General features: G+C 38.8%; 1 protein-coding gene across 15 annotated transcripts in view; it reads right to left on the reverse strand.

The window, feature by feature from the left end:
• Positions 1-26,403, reverse strand: part of LOC118016446 (nucleoporin SEH1) — a 167,088-nt gene that overhangs the window by 129,259 nt on the left and 11,426 nt on the right. For 10 of the 15 annotated variants that reach the window (XM_035013833.1, XM_035013832.1, XM_035013831.1 and 7 more), the window contains 7 exons: positions 24,558-24,769; positions 20,171-20,269; positions 17,479-17,619; positions 16,168-16,325; positions 14,695-14,845; positions 6,441-6,611; positions 391-558 (listed from right to left, as the gene is read on the reverse strand). In XM_035013833.1, the coding sequence (XP_034869724.1) occupies positions 391-558; positions 6,441-6,611; positions 14,695-14,845; positions 16,168-16,325; positions 17,479-17,619; positions 20,171-20,269; positions 24,558-24,769 (1,100 nt within the window). The other 5 variants (XM_035013847.1, XM_035013846.1, XM_035013848.1 and 2 more) reach the window with 5 other exon arrangements.

The following is a 26,403-nucleotide window of genomic DNA, read 5'->3' on the forward strand; positions in this document are numbered from 1 at the left end:
TATCACATATTTATATATAACATACATATTATATTACATATATAAATATACATAAAGCAAAAGCTCAAGCTTGGCTGAGAAATTTTTTAGTATTTTTTTTTTATTTATTTGAGAGAGAGAGAGAGCGCGCACAGACGTGTACCCACACAAGCGTACAGGTGAGGGGTAGAGGGAGAGAATCCCCAAGCCAACTCCCTGCAGGGCGCGGAGCCCAACTCAGGGCTCAATCCCAGGATCTGAGATCATGACCTGAGCCGAAACCAAGAGTTGGGACGCTTAACCGACTGAGTCATCCAGGTGCCCCTTGGCGGAGAAATTTTTACAAAAGTATCAAGGTATTGCAGGTTTTCTAGACCTTACAAAAAAATCCTGTGTTCTAACAGTTCTTACCTGTTGTCAGCACTGGATCTATTTCTAGCAAGTGTTGAAACAGCAACAGGCAAGCCAAGATTTGAAGAAAGAGTGACATTTTTCAAAATCTCACTATTACCAAGTAATGAATTGGTTAAAAAGCTTGGAAATGACTCTTCAGCTATTCCTCGGAAATCTTCCATCTCACTGCAACAATAAAAGTTTTTTTAAAAATCATGTATTACTATAAAACCTTCTCAAGTGATTAAAAGTCTCATAAATCTTAGAAAACTGATAAATCTTAGGGAAAAATCATGTTCTTGGAACAGCACAAAGGGGATAAAATCAACAAGCATTTGGAGGTAAAGTAATTCTCAGAATACTTTGCTACTTCACAGCTGAGACTACAAATGTCAAATTTCCTTTTTATAATTAACATAATAACAAAATACAACACAGCTTAATTTACTCTTGGTTTACTATAGCAAAGACTATCAATTGCCACACTTATCTAGTAAAGAAGCAAAGACCCAACACTGAAGGAATATACAGATGATCTCAGATGTACTTAAAAGTCTACTGGTTAGGTGCTCATCCTAACATGGACTAGAAAAAAAAAATTAACCCAGCAAAATCTAGCCCCTGATTTCAGAAATTATTCTTAAGGATGAGTAAATGTTAGTTTAAAAAGGAAGTCCATTGAAGGAAAATTTTAAGTTAAATCAAGTACAGCCGGCACATGGACAAGGCAAAAATGGTGAAAGTGGTACACAAAGGACTAACTCTGGACAACACTGGCACAGAATCTGTATTACTGAGAGATCTTCCAGCCCACATTGGCCACTGGTTCTACTTAACCCTGGTTACAGTACTTAGGAGATGTAATCTCAAAATTATTTCAGTGTTTATCATGTAAGGGTTATATGGAATTCAGTAAAAAAAATTAAATCACGAAAGGCTCAATAAATGAGAAAGTACTGGCCCTGTGCCTTGAAAAATTAGTAGAACTTTTATAGGCCAAGTATGACATGAGGGGGCTCTTAAAGATGACAAATAAACATGAGCAAAGGAGAAAGAGAAGTAAGATTTACTGCATACCCATGACCTTAACTCATTCATCCCATTTTATGAAGAAACAAACTGAGAATTAGCTAAATTTACCCAGGGTTGCACAATTAATAAAATTCAAACCTAGGTCTGACTCCAAAATCCACTCTAAGTACTAAGTGTGTGGTGGCAATAGCCAAGTGCTTCAATGTATTTTGGCAATCGGTGTACAAAAAAACATGGTGAATGAAACCATGGAGTCTGATTCTAAAAGCCTTAAAAGGTGTATTAGGAAGTATGAACAGTATTCTGCAGTCCAGGGAAGCACTGATCTTGGCAGAGGAAGGGAGAGGGCTTAACACCTGACAGGATATTGAAAGAGCTACCACAACTAGTGAGATAGAGGACAATGATGGACTATGCTGGGGCCAATGACAAATGCACTCAAGTATAGGTTTTAGGGGGAATGGGCTAACTTAATTACTCTATAAAGTTGAAAATGTTTAAGACCTTTAGAGAGCTATAAAACTTATTTGACTGTGAAGTATCCAGGCTCCTGTGGGAAGCTCACCTCTCTACCTGCACTTGATCCCACCCTTGTCACTAATGCAGTGACAACCACTCCAGCAACCGCTCTCCTCCTAACCGTCATCAAATCTTCTCTGGGCAGCCATTCCCACCAGCATGCTGTTAGTTCCTCATCTTTTAAAAAAGTCTTCCCCTATCTCATACCCTGTTGTCCCCCTGTAGCGGTACTGCTTCTATCTGCCCTCCCTTTACCACACGCTCCTCCAAAAGGAATCACTACTGGCATGTGATTCCACTCCTGTCATCTCCTGGACCCATGCTAAGCTGGCTCTTGTCCCACCACCCCATCAAAACACTTGTCAATCACCACTGAGCTCCCTGTTGCCAAACCCCACAGCCCCACAGTCAATTTTCAGTCCCGTCTTCCTTGACCTAACAATATGGGAATTGTACTCCTTCCTCTAAGAAATCCTTTCTTCACTGGTTTCCAAGACACAGCTGTCTGGGTTCTCCAACCTCACCATCTGCTTCTTTTCCTTCTCCTTGGCTGGTTCCTCCTTATCTCCTGGACCTCCATACTGTGAAGGCATCAGGGCTTGCTCCTGGATCCCTTCCACCTACCCACTCTCTCTGGGTGACTGCCCTCAGTTTCAGAGTTTTAAATACAATATGAAATTTATATCTCCAGCCTGGGCCTTTCTCCTGAACCTCAGATATGCAACTACCTACTAGACATTTCCACTTAGTTTATCTAACAGGCACCTAAACCTGAATTTTGATTCCATCGCCTTCCAACCCCCTCAAGAAAGCCTGCTTTTCAGTCTTCCCCACAGAGAAAATGACAACTCCATTCTCTAGCTGCTCAAACCAAAAACCTCAAGTGATTACTCACCACCACCCACCCCCCCACACACACACACCTTAAAAGCAATCCCTAGGCAAATCCCTATGTCTTTATCTAACAATATAACCAGAACCTGTCATTTTCTCACTACTTCCACTGCTGTCACCTTGGTCAAGCCGCCACCACCTCCTGCCTGGATACTCACTACAAGATACTTTCAACTATCTCCACACCTCCACTCTTCCTCCCCTAGCCTATTCTCCACACATTGAAATTATCCCCATTAAGTCAAATACTGTCACTCCTTAGCTCAAAACCCTCCACTGGTTTCCCATCTCATTCAGACTAAAAGTTAATACTTAAAATGGCCAACAAGGGGCTGAATAATCTGCTCTCACTCTCTACTACTCTTCTCCCTTGCTTGCTCCCTCCTCACTGTCCTAACCTCTGCTGTCCCCACAACTTGCCAGGGCTCCGGGCTCAGGGACTGGGCCCTGGCTCTAACCTCTGTCCAATACACTGATGCCCCAGATAACTTCACATCTTACTCTTCCACTTTTTTCAGGATTTTGGTAAAAGTCCTCTTACCTGGCTGGTCTCCCTCACCAACTTTCCTCATCAACTCCAATTTCCTTGCCCTTCTTTCTTTTTTCTGTGGTGCTGACCACCATCCAGCATGCTATATAATTCACCTATTTAACTGTTTTTTCTACAAATTAGAATGTAAGTTCCATGAGGGCAGGGACTTGGCCTATTTTACCCCTGAATTTTTACCTAAAGCAGCGCCTTGCCCAGAGTAGATCCTCTATAAATTGGTTGAATAAATGAATGTCTTCAAACTATGTCAATACATAGCAAATTTAGCACCAACTATCATACAAGCACCCTTCTCTCAGATCATGCCCCAGCATTTTCCTTTCTTTTCTATTTTTATTTGCTTTTCTTGATTTCTATAAACATGTTCAAAACGATCCCATATTAGGATGGAGGAGGTAGGAAATCTGTTCCCATCCCTCATGTGCGCTTCCCGCCACCACCTTCTTACCTCCCCTTCACAGCCAAGTGTCTTAGAAGAATCCAAATCATAACTTCTATAGCTCACATGACATCTTCTTCCTCTATCTATTCCTTACATGGTAGGAATACCCAGGATTCTGATCTCAGATCTTCTGTCATGCAATGTACATCTTATACTCTTAGGTAGGGATCTCAAACTCAAATGCTTCTAGGCACTAATACTGTCAGACAACAGGACTGTAAGCTGAGATCAACTAGAAGTTACAGACCCCAAGGTGAACACATTTCAATTCAGTAAGAAACACTGTTGACAAATAAAACAGATCTACTGGTGGAGCCCATTCCCAAGGGCAAAACAGGTCTATATCCCAAACACACCCTAAATCATTCCACATCTTTTTATGTCTGCTATCACCACCCTACCGTACTGAAAAGCCTCCCAACCAGTCTCCATGCTTCTATTCTTGCCACCCTACAGTTAAATATCCACAGGGCAACCAAATGGACCATTAAATACAAACCAGGTACCACGCCCCTATTGAAAACTTCAGGGAGCCACCCCATCCTCCACCCCTGAGGCTCATGACTCACCATACACTGGTGTCTCTGTTCCTGTAACATCCAAGCCCCATCCCTACCTTGGGGGCCTAGAGTACTCGCTACATCTCTGCACCAGCTGGCTCCTTCCTAGCATTCACCTTAGTTTAAATGTCATCTTGTAAGAGAGGTGATTCCTCATCATTAATCAAATGTAGCCCCACAGTCTCTCACAATTTTTTAAATTTCTTCCAGCACCTATCACTATTTTTGTATTTCTCTTCCCCCACTAAAAAGATTGCTCCCTGAGAGCACAGGCCTTGCCAATCTTTCCATCACTCTTACCTAACACCTATAATAATGCCTAACACATATTTATGAAATATTTATGAAATGAGTGAATAACAACATCTTTGACTTTTTAACTTTTTTAAGGAAACATTAATGACTTTGATTTATTTCTCTCGCTCTCTTTTTTTTAAGTAGGTTCCATGCCCAGTGTGGAGCCCAATGTAGGGCTTGAACTCATGACCCTGAGATCAATATCTGAGCTGAGATCAAGAGGCAGACACTTAACCGACTGAGCCACCCCAGGGGTCCCACCATCTTTGACTTTAGAGTATCAGTATCTTGGGGACATTTCAATCTTGTTCACCCATACAGTCCCAGTAATTGATATAGAGCTGGAAATACGAATTGAACAAAAAAACAAGTTGAAAGAAATAATCTCTACTCCCTCGCTATCTAGCTGACATATGGTGTCTACTCTATTTTCAAATAATGCACTAAGTATTTTATATACACTTCTCTAATCCCTGCATCAAATCTGCAAGGTAGCTATTATCCCTACTATTGAAGAAACTGAGGCCAAGAGAGGGACTTATGAGAATTTTCCAGGCCACAAAGCACAAGTGGGAGCAGAGGATTCAGAGCCAGGCAAGTCTGCCCCAGAGTAGTCTTTCCTTTGCACTAATGTCATCTTCCTCATTTTCCAATCACCTCAGCTCAGACCTCTATCCTGAGCTTCAGACTCCCATTTCCAAATGGTTCACCCCTAACACTCTCTCAAGTGGTGCAAAGTTAACAAATACAAAACCAAACTTATTATCTTTTCTCTACCCATTCTATTACCTTTAGTTTGACCTGTGTTATCCCTATTCTCTTGCTATACAAGCCAGACACTTGGCACCATTTCTCTTGTTCTCACAGTTATCAAATTCTAATGCCTCTAACTCCAAACAGATCTCTGGAACTGAGATTCACTTCTATATTCCCAACACCTTATCACTTTAATCTAAACCATTACATAAGTCTTCCAAGTAGCCTCCCCACATCCAATCACTAAGTTTATTCATTAATTTACAGACATGTAAACCACATTAAAATATATCCCAAATTCTTTAAAGATTTATCCCTATTTAGAGTCAAATCCAAGAAAATTCAGATATTAAGCAAATATCATTCATGCAACAATCATTACCAAGCGCAAACCATGAAACACATTCTACTTACCACTGGAAATGTAAAAATAAAGCAGCTCCCCTTCACGGAGCGGATGACCCTCATCAATTATAATCAATTATGACCCCTATCAATTATGACAGTGTTAAGTCCTGGGATGGAGCTTGACTATGGGTGCAGTGGTAATACAAGCCAGTGGAAGATCCCTGGAGATGTAATCCAATACCTGATCTATCATTTCCAAAAGGATTACACTTGTTTAAACCAGCCATGGGCATACCACATTCCTAGGAAAAATTCCCTAAATATTGCATAGCCCACCCACCCCTCCTCCATCACCTAAAGTGAAGAGAATATAACATTTCCTTTTCTTTTACTGTGTCTGAACTAAGTAGCCATCTTTGGGATCTCTCTAGCTATTTCCTTAAAGCAGTAACCTCAAATTTTCACATTTGAACTTACTAATATTTACCTGCTTTAATTATATTTCTAGATATATAAAATATCATTTACTGTAGTCATTATTTGGAAGCCTACACATACACATTCAAAAGCATATGCTGTCAACTTCCCTAACATTCATCATTTACTCTTGGTGTTCTAAGAAAAATCTGTAATTAGGTATGCATTTAATATATTACTTTTCAAAGCTTACCGTAAACTTTGATCACAAAACTGAAATTCGTTGAAAAAACTGATTTTGGAGCAGTAAAAACTCCGGTCGAATGACCTCAATATGGTAACAGCAAACGGAAATACTTTCATAAAAACATCTGTTCTCCAAACGACTGCTTCAAAAGGGACCTCATGTTTTAGTAAACAAAGTCTGTAATTAAGAGAAATCAAAAGTGTAGTGATATTAAACATTGCCTTCATTCATGCTTTTTTGTGTGTTTTTTTTCCCCCCATAAAGAAATGAGATATAAGAAATGTAAGAAAGGTACTGGGAGTAAATGTGAACGCGGCCTAACAGAAACCAAAACAAAAAGTGAATAACCGGGTGACACTAGCAGACCCCTCTATATTTAGTTAACAACGTTACTTCGCGGGTCATTTTTGGACAAAAAGGAGAAACAGAACCGCCTATCACAACACACATGAAGCAAACACCCGGTCAAGAGCGCTTTGCAACAAGAAACTCCAAACCAAAGCGCAGAGTGCGCTGGTCCCTAGAAGTCACCAAGTGGAAGAGGGTGAGGGGATACCAGGATGTGATCCCCAAAATCAAAACCTGTTTCTTTAAAAGTCAATCTCTCAGAGACGCCCAACTGAACTCACTGAGCGGAATTCTGCGTGACGGTCGGGCTGAGTACGAAGGGGCGGACGGAGCAAGGCCGTCGGGCCCTAGGCAGCGCCCCGCAGCCCCCCGCCCGGAGCCTGCGCCCTGCGCCCGACCCCGGCCCAACCGCTACTGCCCAATCCGCCCGGCAGCCGAAAAGCCTGCCGAAAGCGGGTTCGCGTGCCCCCTGCCGAACCGCGGTCAAGACACAGGAATCCCCTCCTCACCAAGCCCGCGACTCCAGCTGCGGGAGCCAAGAGTTCGTCAGAAAGATGCAGAGGAGGGGGCGTCCCGGTGGCTCTGCAAATGCGCGTGCGCAAGGCGCGCCCCCCACACCCGCGGCCACCGGACTGGCCGTACAGCGCGCCCCTGGGGTTTACGTCCGTTCGCGGCACGAGCAACAGGGCGGGGACTCGGAGCTGGCCTTGGATTGGATAGCGACAAGGGACGGGGCGGGCAGGAGGCCGATGATTGGAAGAGGACGGTTAGTCCCTGAATTTGAAACGAGGAAGCCGCGCTCCGCAGGTCCAGAGGAGGAGCTCAGTATTGGGAAGGGTGGGGCGCACTGCGAAAGTCCTTCCCTCTAAAGCTGAACCGAAGGTAACGCAATGAAAGCCTTGGCCAACTGGAAAAAAAAAAAAACTGCTTACCGTATTCAGTCTGGAACCCCCAAACATCGTCATTTACCTTATACAACATTTCCGGTGAACAAGTCATCTGATACTACCCTGAGTTTAGTATTGTTTGTCACTTTTTTTGTCTTTACAAGAGCAGATGCAGATCTTTTCTACCACTGCTTGGCAGACGCTGAAATGTGTCATAATTTGCCTTATGTTATACACTGCAATAAAGCTTCAATTACGAAATCATTTCTCAGGATCCAAGCTTCATGATAGTTCTCTACTCCTAAATCGCCTCTTTGTGACGGAGTAAGGCTGGTTGGGGGTGGAAAAAGCTGAGACGTAATTCATCCCTAATTACTCCCCACGTTTTCCTGTTCTCCTTAGGCCACAAATACCACCGACATCTGCTTAGCACAGTGCTTTAACCACTTTACTGAAACCACAGGTAATTCAATTTCGTGCCTCTCACTTTCCTTTATCTCAAAACTTCCTCCATACAGTCTGAAAGAGAGTCCTCTTTTCCAAAGCTAACTTAATTCATGCAAGTTATTTAATGTTTAAGATGCAACAGCACACTTGGGAATAGAGAAAATGAAAAAGTTGAGTTTAACAGTCCCTATTCCTAATTTTAGCCTGTTGGGGAATGACATGTTTATTTGATCACTTTACTTTTCTGTCCTCTAAAATACTGCTCAACTATCATTCCTGGATACCTTCTCTACTGGTTCCTGCCTTTAGAAATGCTGCATCTTTCCACCCAAAACCAAAACCAATTCACCCTTCCTTGATTCTGTCACCTTAAGACCATTCTGTTTCTCCTACCCTTAACCACCTCCACTTTTACACCTTGTCGTCATTCATCCTATGATTATCTGGTTTGGTCCTGAGTATTATTTTAACACTTATTTTATCAGGACTAGCCTCCCATCAAACTCGGTTGATGTCTCTACAATTCTCTTGGCATTTTTTCTTGAAACCCTCCAGCTTTGGCATTTGCAAACTGTAATTACCCCTATTCTACCTTTGTCCACACTCAATGAACAAAGATAAGTGGAGAAAATCTCAAGGTTTTCTGAATCCAGAAAAATAAACCTACTAGCTTTAGAACTAAAAGGATGCTATTTGAGTGTAATGAGCAATCCTGTTTCACAAAGTATCTTCTCTGTCTAGACCATGAGCATACATTGGAGGTAAACTGCTGGAATGTATTCAGTCACCCTATATCCTTATACCCAACTCAATAAATGTCCTTCCTCCATAAAAATCAAGTGGCCAAAGCTCTCCCACAACACCCAGCAACCAGGTGGAACTCTAATGACAAGGATCCAAAGTATCTGCAAGCAGGAGAGCACAGGCTGATGCCAGCCTGCCAAAATCTCAATCCTGGCTCTCACTTCCTAGCTGTGCAGCCTTGGGCAAATAGCTTTAACCTGCCAATCTCCTCACATGTAAAATGGCGTACTTAGAGCACTTGCCTCAGAGGTTTGTTGTGAGGATTCGTTAATCCACATAAAGTATCTAGAAGAGCACTGACACATGGATGTACTCAACAAATATTAGCTGTTATCAAAACTTGTCAAATAAAAAGGAGGCACAGAACTCCCAATGAATTTCAAATCTCCTTAGACATTGGGTAGATCCTTTTTTTTGTTTTCAAATTCAATTCAATTAATTAACATATAATGCATTATTAGTTTCGGAGGTAGAGTTCAGTGATTCATCAGTCTTATATAACACCCAGTGCTCATTACATCACGTGCCCTCCTTAATGTCCATCACCCAGGACACTGGGTAGGTCTTGCAGAAGTCCCAAGGCTAGGGATGCCTCCCAGGGAATTAGAAGTGATGTCTATCCAGTTAAGAAAAGGCAATCATCTCCCACAGTTCTCCTTTACCAACTGCTTTAAGTGGAGAACCTAAGCCACAGATACACAAAGTCACACACGAAGTGTGATTCTAATCTCCTACCAGCTCCCCAAATGAACCTTCTTACATCAGACTAATGCTTATTACCTGTTGCCTTATTACATCCCTGTCCTCTTTTACCTCTGGGCCATCACCTTGGAACTCCTACCCTCCTCTGCTTCAACTACTCTACCTGTTGAAATCCCACATGGCTTCCAAACCTGGTCAGATCAAATAAATCACTTTGTTTCAACCTTTATTATGAAACTGAATCCTGGTTACCTTTTGTAAATTCTGTACAAGTCTTCTCCCACTAGAATGACTTTCTGTGCAGACTACCTTTCTTTTTTTTTCTTCTTTTTCTTACATATCCCAGAGTGTTTAGCATAGTATCTGGCACATAGAAGATGCTCAATATTCATTAAATTGGAGACTGTCTCATTTCATTATCCCATTCTAACCCCAAGCACCTCTATAATGATTGAAATCTCAAAGACATGAATTTTTAATTCTGAACTAGATTCAGCCTTAAGTTAGACCCCTTGTTGCTTTGAACCTAAATAAGCCAACAAGTGTAAAACAAGTCCTTTACCAGAAGGAAGACCTTTGAGAATTATTTGGAAAAGATTCTTCTTCATAAATTGAAATGCTAAAATGCTAACTTTATAGACAAGACATTTTAATTAGTCACAACAAAACTCAAATGTTCCTTAAGTTAAAATTAATCTCAAAAAAATTAATCTCTTATTAGCTCTTTATCCTTTGCATGTTAAGAAGTTTCAAGGGTATGACACTATACATAGGAAAGGTATCTTTGAAAATTAGATTACAAATTACATGGTTATAACAACTGTAACTACATGCGATTAACTGAGACACATATGAAATGCTTTTCAAATTACACCTTCTCTAGTCCTAAAGAAAGTTAAATCCTTGGCAATTCTTGAGAAAACTGAACTAAAAAGAATATTACTAGTCTCATAGTTTTAATCACCATAATTATTGTCAATTATTTTCTGATTTCAAATTTTAAAAGTATCATTAAAAAAAATATATAATGTGTAACTAGACCGGAAGTCAACATCTGTCAGTTATAGATGTTAATCTAAACACTGACTTTTTACCTTTTAAATAAATGTCATGCTCATCTCCTAATTTTTTAATTGTTTGGGTTTTTTTCTTTTTTTTGCAACATAGTATTATAGGGAGATAGAAGCTTTACCATCTATCAAATAGAATATAGTTGACTCTTGAACAACTAGGGCTTAGGGTGCCAATGAACCCACATAGCTGAAAACCTTGAGTCTAACCTTGGACTCCCAAAAAACTTAACCAAGAGCCTATTGTTGCCTAGAAGCTTTACCAGACTTTAAAATCAATTAACACCTATTTTGCATGTTATACAAACTATATAATGTTTTCTTACAATAAAGTATGCTTGAGAAAATATTAAGAAAATCATAAGGAAGAGAAACTACATTTACAGTACTGTACTGCATTTATTGAAGAGGGAAAAAAAAAAAAAACCTATGTATAAGTGGGCCAGTGCAGTTCAAACCCATGTTGTTCAAGGGCCAGCTGTACATTCTGTTTTCATAAGGCAAGAGATTCGTATCTTTTAAAATATATTTTATTAAATAATCTACTTGGACAATAATTACAAAAGCTTTAAACAGTAATTCCAAGTAGTAAAAGGCAATTTCTTTTCTTTTTTTTTTTTTTAAAAAAGACCCAACAGTCCATTATTATGTTTTGCTGCTTTATACACAGGAATGATTTATTTTACAAACTAGTTGGTTCCAACATTAGCCTGTAAAATGTAAAACATTTCTTAATGTCTCAAAGGCAAAGTGTACTTTATGATAATCCTTTCACATCAACCAGAATGACAAACCATAAGAAAATTAACATCGTAACAGTTCAAAATAAAACTTAATAGAATAGGCACTTTGAAATTGAAATCAGCTACTATAACTCACAGTTTGTGTTACTTGTACTTATCTCATTTCATCAAAGGTTATCAACCAGTGAGGCAAATGTTCCTTTGATGCAGAAGCACAAACACATGTAGGTTCCAAACACTGTGTTCTGGTTTTAATACATGCAAGACAGACCCTAAATTAGAAAAATCTTCTAAAAGAAAATGAAGAAAAACAAAAAGCAGCCAGGAATGAAAGCATTTACAAGCACTTGAATAAGGCCTTTAAGTGTTAAATCAGTGTTTTAAACCCCTTCATTCTCAGGTAAGGGATTAAGAGGCCGAGAGAGAGATCGTCTGCGAGGGTGAGGATACTGGAGGTTGGCAGTGTCAGCATCGCAAGAGTGCTCTACCAGAGGAGGAGGAGGAGGAGGAAGGAGCTGGGCATAACTGGACCATCTCGATCCAGCCCGTGGGGAATCCAGAGGGGGAAAGAAATACCTGAAACAATGAAGACAGGAACAAAACACCAAAACAAAACAAAAACAACAGAAAAAAAAAAAAAAGAAAAAACAGAAGAAAAAGAGAAAAGTAGTAAATACAAAGAGAACCAAAGAGGAGAAAACACATGCTGAAAAAAAAAGCTTTAGTATATTCATGCCAAAACTAACAGAACATAATTGCAAAAATCAAGACCCTTACTCAAATCAAGCTTGCTTAAGCAAGTATAGAAACTTGAAAGAAAGAAATACAATCTGTTAAACTTAAAATGTTAAAAAAAAATTACCAGTATGAATGTTACAAAAAAAGACATTTTATAATTTAAAACATTTTCTAATCTTTCAGAAACATATCTGATGCTATCCTGTAAATTTACAAATCTCATAAGCTTTTTCTTTATTTTAAGCAATGCTTCGTTTGAAGTAGCAGCAGGCACACGTTTTTTAGTGCATACATGACACTGAGAACCAATCCAAATATACTGTCATATAGTATGGCCAGCTACTGCAATATACTTCTGAAGAAATACGACCTTTGAAAATACTTAGGTGCTTTTCTGCAAAAACCTTAAATAGTACAAAATTTTGTTAAGTAAAAGAGCTCAAAGAGTATGTCCTGTTGTTATTCTTCTGCCATTTTGTAACTTACCCGTAATACTTAAGCATTTTAGCAAAGACTTATAGCTTTATCATTAAGTTCAAAGTTCTAGAGAGTATGAACTAAATGAGGCAGCCAACTAAATTAAATTCCTGAGACTTGGAATGTAGAGGTTAATGTGCATGCACAATTTTAGCAAATTTTTAACTGCTCCTCTTACAGTAGGTTTCCAAATTTTGAAGAAAAATTTAAGCCATGGAATCATACCATAAAAAAATAAACAAGCACATATTAGAAACGTTAAGCTCTTTAGTGAATATGAATTGAAAATTTACAAAGATGTCTTCATTTTACTACCAAATTATAAAATGAAGCAATACCAAATGTTTAATTTGGCCACAAACTGTACAGTCAAATCACTTTCATTTTACTACTACTTCTCTCACTCCTTTACTAATATTTTTTAAATATTACAAAGAAATGACAGAGTTGCACTAAATAATATGTGTAAACCAATTCTACAAAAGGTAAACAAATTAGCACTCAAAACAATCTTTATGAAAAATATTTATTCAACCTTCAAATTAAAATTATAAAAATTCATCATTTTAGCTTACTGTTTAGAAAACAAAAGAAATAAGCCTATGTTCTCCAAATGGAATAAAGTGATATTTTCCCTCCTCCCAACTACTTATTAGGATAGTAACAATCCTTTTAATTTTAAAACCCATGTTAATTTCAGGAACATTTCAAAAAATTGTTTTGGTGACAACGTCTCAACAAAAAGCCTCTCCATTTATATTTCAAAAGCTTCAAATAATGTCAATAAACTGGCTAGTACAAAAAAAAATGAAATACACTGGATTTTTAAAGGCCTTTTGGATTGCGTTTAGTAGTAAGCAGGCTGCTGGTGTATCTTGGGAGAGGTCAAACGGCGCTGGGGAAGGGGAAAAGGAGCTCGCTTTCCATTCCTGTGTGCATGCAACAAGCAGCAAAACAGCAAAGTTACTCCAGTTAGCTGGTACTCAGCTGTGCTTTCTGTTAAAGGACATAATACAAATGGAGAAGGGAAAATGCATCACAGATCTAACACACATGGTTATTGGCACAATAAGAATACAGATCAAAACTTCAAAGCTGTTTACAATATATGCAGTACAGACAGCAACCAAAAACCAGATTTTTTTTTAATTAACAGTAGTATCCTCTGTTTCATGAAATCGTCTTTATAATCTGGTATCTTCTGTGGTAACCTGAAATTGTTTTCATGTAAATACTTAAACCTCAAAATTAAACAGCAGGACTTTTTTTTTATATAAAAATATAACAATATAAAAATAGTTGAAATTTTAAATAGAATTCTGTTATTTAAGATGACAACAGGATAACCACAGGACAATTTGTTAAGGCTGTGCTTTGAAGTTTCCTGAATTGCATTCCAAATTACTCACAAAGGCATATTAAAATAAGTTTATCTCACAAATTCACATATTTGAAATTTGAATATAAAAACAAAAGGATGACTCTTGAGATCACATCAAACATTGTTTATTAAGATAAACAAGAATTTAAATATGTTAAAAATTCTAAAAAATCAAGAAATCAGAATTTACCATTTCCTCTTACAATCTCCATTAAAGTTTTAAAACACACACAAAAAAAACACATCTAACTCACTCTCTTCTATGAAGCCTTAGTTAATGCAGTTTAAAATTTCAGCTTGACCTGATTCAAAGGCTGCACTACTACCACTAACATACTTATGCTCATCTAGGACTAAAATCCTCAGCATTATCCCAGATTTCCTCTTCATCTCACTTTAGAAGCAAAGTAAAATCTTAAAGTTATATTTCTGACAGACCACTATATTTCAGAATATAATTTAGTTTAAGGGCTTAACAATCTATCTATAAATATGACCATGTAAGCTAAATACAGTGCTAACAAAGTCAATTTTTTCTACTATATACTTAAGTATGAATTTCTTCATTCAATCTTAAAACCCATGAAATCACACACCTTTAGTATGGCTACCAGAATGACTTAAAAAGGAGGTAATTTCTAGTTTTCCCACAAAACAGCCTACCTGCCAGAAGAAGATCCATTTAATGAATTTTGAAGATTTGGGATATTTGAACCTAGGGAAGGATTTGAGTTTCCCTGCTGAGAATTCCCATTGACAGGGCTCCCATTACCTTTCAAAATACCAGTACACTTCCAATTGTCCATATAATTAGCTGAAAAGAAAATGGTCAAATACATTAACATGACTAATAGCTATGCTCAAGGGCACAAATTTGTGGTCAAGTCCTTTAGTACAATTAAAAAAAGAAGACTACATTTCTCTCAAGATATAGGTTATAGACATATTTAAAATGAAAGACATATATCTCAATTTTAACAATTATTTTGTAAAGTTTTACAAGAATTAATTTAAAAAACAAAATTTTTACCATTCCCTTTCCTTACAAGATAATTATTAATAAAGACAATTCTCTAATTTACCACATTAACATTAGTATCAAAATAAATTCTTCGCCTTCATGATAATGAATTTCAATTACATGCATATGTAGGGTAATGGAGTTGTCTTCTCAGTTATGCAAGTATAGGTCATGTGGGTACCTAATGTCCTCAGAGATCGATGCAAGTAATAAACCTTTGGGGTTTGAGTGGCCTACCCAACATGGCCTAATTCTTTGAATGCCAAATAGATCACTGGAGACACTGGGCCCAGGAAACTCAAGTTAGGGAGCCTGCTGGGGTGGAACTAGGTGGTCCTGACTAAAGCCCAGGCGCATGAAAAGGAAGCAAAGCCCCTGATACCAAATGACATTGAGGAAATTGAAGTCTGGGCTGGTTCCACCACAGCTAAAACTGACTACAGGAGACTCAGCCAAACTGCATTTAGAGTAACAGTAACTGCTCAGGGTACACCAACTAAGTTGTAAGTCTGGATCCTAACTGTGGGATGCCACCAACTAGAGTGGTACAAGGACCAAGGACACCTCTGCCCAGTGGATAAATGTCCATGGACAAATGCAGACCATGCTGCAGGAACCACAGTCAGCATCGAGTTACTAGACTGAATTCTCAGCCAGCATGGCACTTACAAGAAACTTTCAGAATCAGTGGCCAGAAGATTCAACTTCTGAGACTTGCAGAGAGGAAGTGGGGAAGATACTGGATTTTCTCCTATTAAGGGCTGGTTGGCTAAAGCAATTATTTAATATGAGACGTCTGTAGTCCTATCCTGAGTTTTAGAGCAGTCACAAAAGTTACATATATAGCAAACGGTATCTTTTGGAGATACCGCATATTGTTACAATAACTTTTAGTTTTAAAAATTGCGTTGCTCCACATGGAATCAAACAATTCAGTCATAACTGCCATGAACTAAACTGATGGAGGTTCAAAATAACACAAATTAATGTTAAGACATTAATGTAAAAGTAACTGTAGAAAGGTAATTTTCTCCAAAATATTTCTGAATTTACATTTCTAAGTGAAAATTCTGACATAGCAACACAGAGCAACAATTCCTTCATTAAAATCTTACCTTTCCACAATCTTACACAGCCATCATCTCCTGAAGATGCTAGCACTGTTCCTGTTATATTCCAACTCACTCGCCAGACCTGGGAATTATGATTATCAAACTGAGCCACTATATGGATCTCAAATTTTGTGGGCCCACCAGAAGAAGTAAGTTCTTTCCTATTAATAAAAAAATCTTCCTGAGAAATGCTGATTAAAGATTTTACACACACACACATACACACACAGAAACACACACACAGAGTTCTAATTTAAAAAATACAAATGGTCTCACATACTTACCATATTATTTTATAAAAATGTGCATATCCATAACCACCACCTTCCTTCCCACACCCCCCCACCTTAATTCATTGAGAGCTGGGCCATGTCACTTTCATTTGACTCCCCAGCACCTGGCATAATCCTACCACATAAAAATTATTCAGTGATTATTTCATGGAAGAAAGGAACAACAGGGGCACCTGGGTGGCTCAGTCAGTTAAGCGTCTGACTCTAGTCATGATCTCAGGGTTGTAAGATCAAGCCCCGTGTCTACTGTGAGCTGGGCATGGAGCCTGCTTTAAGATTCTCTCTCCCCCTCTCCCTCTGCTCCTCCAGGCCCCCCCACCCAGTCTCTCTCAAAAAAGAAAAGAAAAGAAAAACAAAAGGATTGTATTCCCCCAAACAAGATTGAGAAATAAAATACATAAATTAATTTTAAAAGAAAAACAGTAGGAAGGGAAGAATAGAAGGGGGAAAGGAAGGAAAAAAGGAAAAGAACTGAAACTCACAATTCCAAAATTAAAGCCTGAATAGGTTATTCACAAGAATGTCTCAGTGCTAAGTTAACTGTCCCTAAGTAAACTACCACCTCTCGTTTGTTCAAACATTTACAGAGTACCAATTATATTCAGAGGATCCAATTCATCATATCACCCTAAAGAAAACGCCATTAAGAAAACGTAAGGGCGCCTGGGTGGCTCAATTGGTTAAGCGACTGCCTTCGGCTCAGGTCATGATCCTGGAGTCCCGGGATCGAGTCCCGCATCGGGCTCCCTGCTGAGCAGGGAGTCTGCTTCACCCTCTGACCCTCCCCCCTCTCATGTGCTCTCTCTCAAATAAATAAATAAAATCTAAAAAAAAAAGAAAGAAAATGTAAGTCTCCTGTCTTTATTCAATTCCCCAACCCCAAAATGCATATATTTATAGATAAAATGTTCAATGAAGAAGCCATTCTTCAGATCACAGTTGCCTCATCACTCTTCTCCACAAATGAAAATATTCATGAGTTAAGAGCATTTTTAAATTAGTCAGTGCTTCAAAAACTCACCTCACAGGCTTTAATGTAAAAATCCTCACATCTTTGGTTGCTATTGCTAGAATATGGAAAGATCTTCCCAAGTTCGGAGCAAAGGCAATGTCATGTACAGGATCTGTGACTGTCATGAGGGTTTCAGCTTTTGCATATTTCCTAATGAAAAAACAATTTAGATTAAAAATTTCAGAATGTTTATAGGGCACCTGGGTGGCTTAGTTGGTTAGGTGTCTGCCTTCGGCTCAGGTCATGATCCCAGGGTCCTAGGATCGCGTCCCGTATTGGGCTCCCCTGCTCCATTGCTCCATGGGGAGCCTGCTTCTCCCTCTGCCTCTCATGAATAACTAAATACAATCTTAAAAAAAAAAAAAATGTTTAGGGATGACTGGGTAGCTCAGTTGGTTAAGCAGCTGCCTTCAGCTCAGGTCATGATCCCAGGGTCCTGGGATCAAGTCCTGCATCGGGCTCCCCGCTCAGCAGGGAGCCTACTTCTCCCTCTGCCTGCCACTCCTCCTGCTTGTGCTCTCTCTGACAAATAAAAAAATAAAATCTTAAAAAAAAAAAATGTTTATAAAAAAACAATGTGCTATTAATGTTGTAGATAGTTTTAATAGCTTAAAAGGTTACAAAAACCACAAAAAGTTCTAGAGGAAGGTTCCTATAATCTAGAACTATGCTGGCCAATATTGCAGCCACTAGCCACATGTGCCTAAAATTTAAATTTAAATTTATAAAAATGAACAAATGCAGTCCAGCTGTAGTAGCACATTTTAAGCTTCCACAGCTGCATGTGGCTGGTGGCCACTACATTAGATGGCACAGGCACAGGGCATTTCCATCAGCACAGCAATTTCTACTGGACAGCACTGCGTACAGAGACTCTGAAGAAATCAAGAATCTGGGAAGTTAGAGGGCTGGTAATAAGAACCCCTCAAAAACATTCTGAATTGCAGAGCCCCAAGGAATTAAAATACAGTGGTCCCCCCTTAGCCAGTCTTACTTCCCACGGTTTGTTACCCACGATCAAACTGCCATCCAGAAGATGATCCTCCTGATGTATCGTCAGGTCAGCAGTAGCCTAACACTATGTCACATGCCTCCATCACTCCCCTCACATCTCATCACGTAGGCATGTTATCATCTCACATCATCACAGGAAGAAGGGTGAGTACAACATAATAAGATATTTTGAGAAAGTTCATATAACTTTTATTTAAAGTGTATTATTGCAATTCTTCTGTTATTACTAGCTACTATTATAAATCTCATACTTTGCCTAACTCAAAACTTTATCACAGGTATGTATGTATAGAAAAAAATATAGTATATACAGTTTGATACTATTTTAGGTTTCAGGCAGCCACTGGGGTCTTGGAACATACCCCCTACAAATAAGGGGGACGACTATAGTTCTTCTCTTCTGCTTCTGGCCCTGCCTAATATCTGACTCCTAGACCCAAGATTGTTGTCTAGCACATGTGAAGCCCACCTAATCAATTGATGGTTGCTCTTCTGTCCTCTAAGACTCTGAGTACACCTCTTTACAGCTCTCAGAGGTGTTGCAGGTATCTCAACATGACCCAACATAAATTTTCCATCATGTGGTGCTACACTCTACCCAAATCTGTCTTCTTTCCAGATGTCCTTATTTCAAGAAATTACATTCCATCCATTGAACTATTAAGCCTGAAGCTTGAAAATCATCTCAACTGCTTCTCCCCCATTCTTCACCTTCTACATTCAGTCATCAGATCCTATTGATACCATTTCTTAAATTATTCTCCAATTGCCCACTTCCCTCCATCCCCATTGCCACTACTCTATCCCAAAGCCGCTATAATCTCCCACCTGGACTGCTGCCCTCGAAAATACGTTCCACACCTATGGAAGAGTTGAACTACCATCCAAGCCTATCATTCCCCAACTTAAAAATCTTTCAGTGGCTTCACATTACCCATAAAATAATTTCTAAACATGGAACACTAGGTCTTACAGATCTAAGCTTTGTTTATTTCTCACCACACTCCTTTTTGCCTATTATATTTCAACTACAATAAAAATATATTGGTTCAGGGCGCCTGGGTGGCTCAGTTGTTAAGCAGCTGCCTTCGGCTCAGGTCATGATCCCGGAGTCCTGGGATCAAGTCCCACATCAGGCTCCCTGCTCAGCGGGAAGCCTGCTTCTCCCTCTCCTACTCCCCCTGCTTGTGTTCCTGCTCTCGCTGTCTCTGTCTCATAAATAAATAATATCTTTAAAAAAAAATATATATATATATATATATATATATAGGTTCTCTCTTGTTCACTTACCTTATCATATGTAGTTTTCTCGATCTGGAATGTTTTGCCCTCTTTGGCTAACCTTTACTCATCCTCTAAGTCTTGTCTGGAGTGAAAATTCCTGGCCCTCTCCACCCAAGTATAGTAAACCCTTAACATCCTGATTCTCCCAGTTTATAAAATTCATCACCACTTTTTACCATTTTTGTTTTTTTTCCCAGCGAGATGGTACATACTAGAAAATCAGTTACCTTCTCCTCTATACCATTTAATTTTATATTATCAGAGCCTCGCACAGAACTTGGCATAGCATAGGAAATTAGTAAATGTAATGAATCATGCATAATTCAATGAACCAATGAAGAAATAACATTTTTAAAAATTAAATGCAATCTGGAACAATAATTAAAACCAAAGCAGTACTAACCTGGTATTTTCATTATATTCGAAAATCTGAACCTTGGCCATTGCATTTGGACTACTGTCATCACTTCCTACAGCTATCATAGGGGAATGAGCACGAGAGCTAGAAATGAAGAGTGAAAACTATTTTACATAACTATCAAGTTAATATACATCTAATTCAGAGAATTAGAAAAACCTGGCATCAAGTAGCTCTACAACCCACAAATAAGCATGCCACTACCATGACTAGATCCCTGCCATACATCTGAAACAGCCACACCTTGAGAGGGTATGTCCTTGAGAATGCTCAACATGGGGACAAATGATACCATCCTTTTGCTAATAGACAGTAATTCTTGGGGCATCTGATAACTCAGTTGGTTAAGCAACCGACTCATAATTTTGGCCCGGGTCATGAGATAGAGCCCCCATGTTGGGCTCTGCACTCATCAGAGTCTGCTTGAGATTCTCTCTCTCCTTCTCCCTGTCCCTGCCCTGCTCGTGCACAATCTCTCACGTGCTCTCTCTAAATAAAAAATCTTTAAAAAAAAAAGTAGCTCTTTTCCCAAAAGGTTTCAAGCATTCAGTAGATTAAAAAAAAAAAAGACAACCAAGAGGTCTTAGAATTTTTCTTCCTGAAAGATTTGGTCATTAACTATGAAATAAAAAGTAATCCTACGGTGACCAATTCATGGCAAAAGGATTTTAAGTGCAGGGCTCCTGGGTGGCTCAGTCGTTAAGCATCTGCCTTCAGCTCAGGTCATGATCCCACGGTCCTGGGATTGAGCCCCACATCGGGCTCCCTGCTCGGCGGGAAACCTGCTTCTCCCTCTCCCATTCCCCCTGCTTGTATTCCCTCTCTCGCTTGTCTGTCAAATAAATAAATAAAATCTTAAAAAAAAAAAAAAGGATTTTAAGTGCTTTGTACAAAAAGTATACTCCCCACACGTCATTCTCTTTTCTAGATTTGTGGTCAACTTCATTTTTAAAAAGGCAAAAGATAAGTTACAAGAGAGTGAACTCTAGGTTAAATTATTATTTTTATTTCTATGCCTAATTATTCCAACATTGATTTCCTTTGCCTCCCTCATCCACATTAAGTAATATCCCTATGAATATGATCCCTTGTTTAACCTCTGACCTTGTCATCTGCCAACCTCATAAAGCTAAAAACAGAATGTAGTAATTTTTAAAAAAGGTTTAAAAAAAAAAGTTAGTTCTTTATTACTAAAGCTTTACTAGCACTCTAAAACTGGCAGAGAGAGGAACAAGAGGAAACAAAAACTAAGGTGCTCCATCCCCAAAATCAAGTCCTCCTGCAATTCAGGGGTACCCCAGCCTGCCAGTTCCCTTGGTTCCCTTGGTTCCCTTGGTTTATACTCCCTACAAGGAAATTCTGCCAACGCACTCCACCTACTCAGCTAAAACTTAGCCAAGCCCTAGGTAAGAGAGTGAGCTACTAAGAAAACAGAGCACCTGACAGGAAAGAAATACCAATACCGGTTACTAGCCATAAATACTACTCTCTTATTTATAACCACAAAAAGATAGAAAAGACTAACACACAAGGACACCAAGATGCATGATGAGAATAAAGACCAAGGTATACAAACGGAACTCTGAGAAAGTAGATACAGCCGATCCTCATCATTTGCAGATTCTTTATTTGTAAACTGGCCTGCTTACTAAAATTTGTTTGTAACCCCCAAAATCCAATACTTGGGGTTTTCACGGTCACTCATGAACATGCCTGGAGCAGCTCTGCAAAAAATGAGTCCTCTGACCCACATGTTCCATGCTGAGGTCAAACAAGGTGAGGTTCTGCCTTCTTATTTGAGCTCTCACACTGATAACAAGTGTTGCACTCTATTTACCACCCTGCTTTTTGCATTTTTTTGCTTTGTGTTGGTGATTTCACTGTTTAAAATGGTCCCCAAATGTGGTACTGAAATACAATCTAGTGTTTCTAAGTTTAGCAAGAAGGCTATGATGTGCCTTACGGAGAAAATACTGTATTAGATAAGCTTTGTTCAGGCATGAGTTTTAATGCTGTTGGCGGAGTTCAATGTTAATGAATCAGCAACATATGCTAAATAAGGTATCTTTAAACAAAAACACTCATAAAACAAGGTTAAGTATTTATCAGTTGACAAAAATGTGATCAAAGGCTCATGGGAAACTAATCCCTTATCTCCCCAAGGAGTGAAATACACGGTTGTCCCCTTGCCAGTTAAAAGCAACGTAACAAAATATTAGAAAATAGGTGAATGGGAGGTAGAAGCAAAATAAGCTAATTTCCTTTTTTTTAAAAAAAAGAGGTAAGTCCATATCTAATCTAAAAATTGATAAATCACTTAGTAGAAAATGAACATATCATTTGAAATTATGATAATTACCAATATAACTAAAAAACCATCATCAACATTCCCACAAATAAGATATCTCTATCTGGCTGGCTCAGACGGTGGAGCATGGGACTCTTGACCTCAGGGTTGTAAGTTCGACCTCCATGTTGGGTTTGGAGATTCCTTAAAATCTTACAAAAAAAAAAGGGGGGCGCCTGGGTGGTTGGTTGGTTGGGTGGTTGGTTGGTTGGGTGACTGCCTTTGGCTGGTTGGTTGGGTGACTGCCTTTGGCTCAGGTCTTGATCCTGGAGTCCCTGGATGGAGTCCCATGTCGGGCTCCCTGCTCGGCAGGGAGTCTGCTTCTCCCTCTGACCCTCCCCCCTCTCATGTTCTCTCTCTCATTCTCTCTCTCTCAAATAAATAAATAAAATCTAAATAGTCATACCTTGAGAAATAGAAAGCTTTGTAAATGTGCTAAATTCATCTTTTGTATAGTAAGTATAGGTACTGTTTAAAGCTAACACAGCAAGAACCAGAGGCATAAGTAAATCATTTATAAATGTAATAGTAACTGGGGTGCCTGGCTGGCTCCGTTGGGAGAGCATGCGACTCTTGATTTTGGAGCTGTGTTCAAGCCCCATGCTGGGTGTAGAGATTACTTAAAAGTAAAATCCTTAAAAAAATAAAAATAAATAAAAATACAATAGCAACTAGCAGAATTAAAATCTAAAATCAGAATTATTAAGAGCATTTTTAGCTCTTTAGTAGGGGAACCTTTTACCTTTCATTTTGTACTCTTCTAGATGTGAAATTTTTCCTTTTTTTTCTTTTCTAAGATTATATTTATTTGAGAGAAAAAGCAAGACCATGGTGGGGGAGGGTGACCCACCCAGGTGCCCCTGAAATTTTTTCTCTACCAAGTGATTCATTATTCTTTTAATTTAAAAAAATAATTTAATAGAAAGCAACTATGAGGGGCACCTTGGTGGCTCAGGTCGTGATTCCAAGGTCCTGGGATTGATCCCGACAGGCTCCCTGCTCAGCAGGGAGTCTGCTTCTTCCACCCTCTGACCCTCCCACCCGCTCGTGCTCTCTCTAATAAATAAAATCCTTTTAAAAAAGAAAAAAGCAACTATGATATAATCAGAGTCACACTATACAGCAGTTAAAAAAATTAGGTAAGACTAGATATATATACTAATACACTGGAAAACACCCACAATGTATTTGTCAATGAAAAAGGCAAATTTTAAGTAAGGAGAATATATGTCTATACATATCTGTGTGTTCTGCATCTACCTTTACATGATAGTATATGTGTGTGTTGGCATATATTTGTATATTTAAAAACATATTAAATATTTATTTGTATATACATGGAAAAAGCCCAGAAGTTGCACACCCAAATATTTACAATGGCTGGCTTCTTCTATGGAATAAAAATAGGGGACAAGAGACATGAGAGGTGAGGGCAGATGAAGGAGAATTTTTATTCTACATAACATGTATTTTTTAAAAATAATAAACATGGCGGGGCGCCTGGGTGGCTCAGTTGGTTAAGCGACTGCCTTCGGCTCAGGTCATGATCCTGGAGTCCCGGGATCGAGTCCCACATCGGGCTCCCTGCTTGGCAGGGAGTCTGCTTCTCCCTCTGACCCTCCTCCCTCTCATGCTCTCTGTATCTCATTCTCTCTGTCTCAAATAAATAAATAAAATCTTAAAAAAAAAAAAAATAATAATAATAATAATAAACATGGCTACGAAAAATGTTTTAAGGAAATTAAACCATCAAATGCTTAGCTTAAAAATTACTAATTTGGGGGTGCCTGGGTGGCTCAGTCGTTAAGCGTCAGCCTTCGGCTCAGGTCATGATCCCAGGGTCCGGGGATCGAGCCCTGCATCGGGCTCCCTGCTTGGCAGGAAGCCTGCTTCTCCCTCTCCCACTCCCCCTGATTGTGTTCCCTCTCCCGCTGTCTCTCTAATAAATGAATAAAATCTTAAAAAAAAAAAATTACTAATTTGTTTTACTAAGATTATATTATCAGGTTTTCTGTGTAAGCTTACCTTGAAGGGTTCCAAGAAATACAACTACAGCTTAGCTTACATGAAATCTCATGCTGCAGAGACCACTGGCTGAGATTCATAACATCTGGCGCCTCATATATTCTTACTATACCATCTGCCGAACAGGTTGCTAACATAAGACCCATGTGCTTAGGAGCAAATTTCACATCGGTAACGGATGTTCTGCTATCCACTAGAGTTGTCCTCTTAACCTGAAAAAAAAAATTATTTATATACAAAAAGAAAAGATGGTGGAGTGGAAAGAACATCAGCTCTAAAATCACACTGCCATTTTACTAGGTATATAACCTTGAATAAATTATTTTAAAACCACCTGGGCCTGTATTTCCTCCACAGCAAAATACCACATACACAGTTGGCAATCCGTAATAAATCAGTGACCTATAATTAATCATTCCCTTTAAGGTAGAAAAAAGTTTGCCTTAGAAAGTCTAACTTTATTAAGAGTAAGGACTCTCCCTTAAGCAGACCAGTCACTAAACTAGAAAGTGTTCAAATTTTAATATAGGTAGTTTTGTCTCACAAAGTATGCTGCGAGGAGTAAATTAAATGAATTGAGTCTTTAATAGTACAATGGAAAGCATGCAACTTCTCCAAACATAAATGCCAGTTAGCCCTACTTGGATCACCACCATCCACTTGAAGAGAAGGCGTTTACTAGAGACCAAGAGAATGGTACAAAGCTGGCATTGTGATAATTACAGAACGCCACCAGAGCACATTCAAGCTACTTTCTGGCATCTAGATTTCTGACTGAAAATATCAACCAAATTTAGAAATCAGTACTTTACTGTCTATAATTACTAAAATACATCTTAAGGAGTCTCAATATGAGAAGAATATCACATAAACTCCAAGGACTGCATCCTTGCAAACATTTGTCTATAAACACCATTGCATAATCAATACCAATACAATTGCTGAAACAGTAAATGTATTAATGGCAGTTGATTTAACTAAATACAAATAAATATGCAGATATCCCCTGCTTTTCAAAGGTTTATGTTATGCCACTTTGCTTTTACTTTAGTACCTTTCTCACTAACCAAAAGAAATCTGAAGACGATTTTTGCTTTTACGACAAGAGAAAATAGCATTCATCATTTGTTTTGCAAGTCATTAGAGAGGCAGCAAGCACCCTCATATATAAGAATGGCACCACCCAGCTCCTTCCCTGGGACCTACACAGCATCTCAGCATCAAGCCTCAACAGCTTTGAACTGTGTCTGCAAGTATCTGTGCTTTATCTTGATTTATGTTGTGCAAACATTAGCAAAATGTGTCCGAAGGCATCAGAAAAGCCTAAAAGAGGTTATTTTTTGGTTCAGGAACACTCAAAAATTCTTCCATGTAAGTTAATGGTAACTGATTCTCTACTTTATGCCATTTCAGCTTACGAAAGTTTTCCTAAGAATGCTCTATGTTCATATAACGGGGGAAAAACCTTTATCTCTAAGTTCAAATAAAAATCCTTTCTTTGCCACTACTCCTCAACCCAACCTACAGTATACTAATTGACACATCTCTGTTAGAAAACTCCCTCCAATTATATACATTTCCCTTCTTTCTCCCCTCAAGCAGTTGTTTGCCTTAGGGAGGGCCTAGGGAAAAAACGAGACCAACCCCTCCCAATGTTAAAAAAAAAAAATTTTAAGGGCACGTGACTGGCGACTCTAGTTCTCAGGGTTGTTAGTTAGAGCCCCACACTGGGTGTAGAGATTACTTCAATCAATCAATCTTAAAAAAAACTGTAGAACTGTGAATAGCATGCAAGCTACAACTGTAGAATAATTAAAAGAATATGATAATGGCATTAAGGAGAGAC

This window comes from Mirounga leonina, unplaced genomic scaffold (assembly GCF_011800145.1).
Source record: "Mirounga leonina isolate KUSES-001 unplaced genomic scaffold, KU_Mleo_1.0 Mir_167, whole genome shotgun sequence".
NCBI lineage: Eukaryota > Metazoa > Chordata > Mammalia > Carnivora > Phocidae > Mirounga > Mirounga leonina.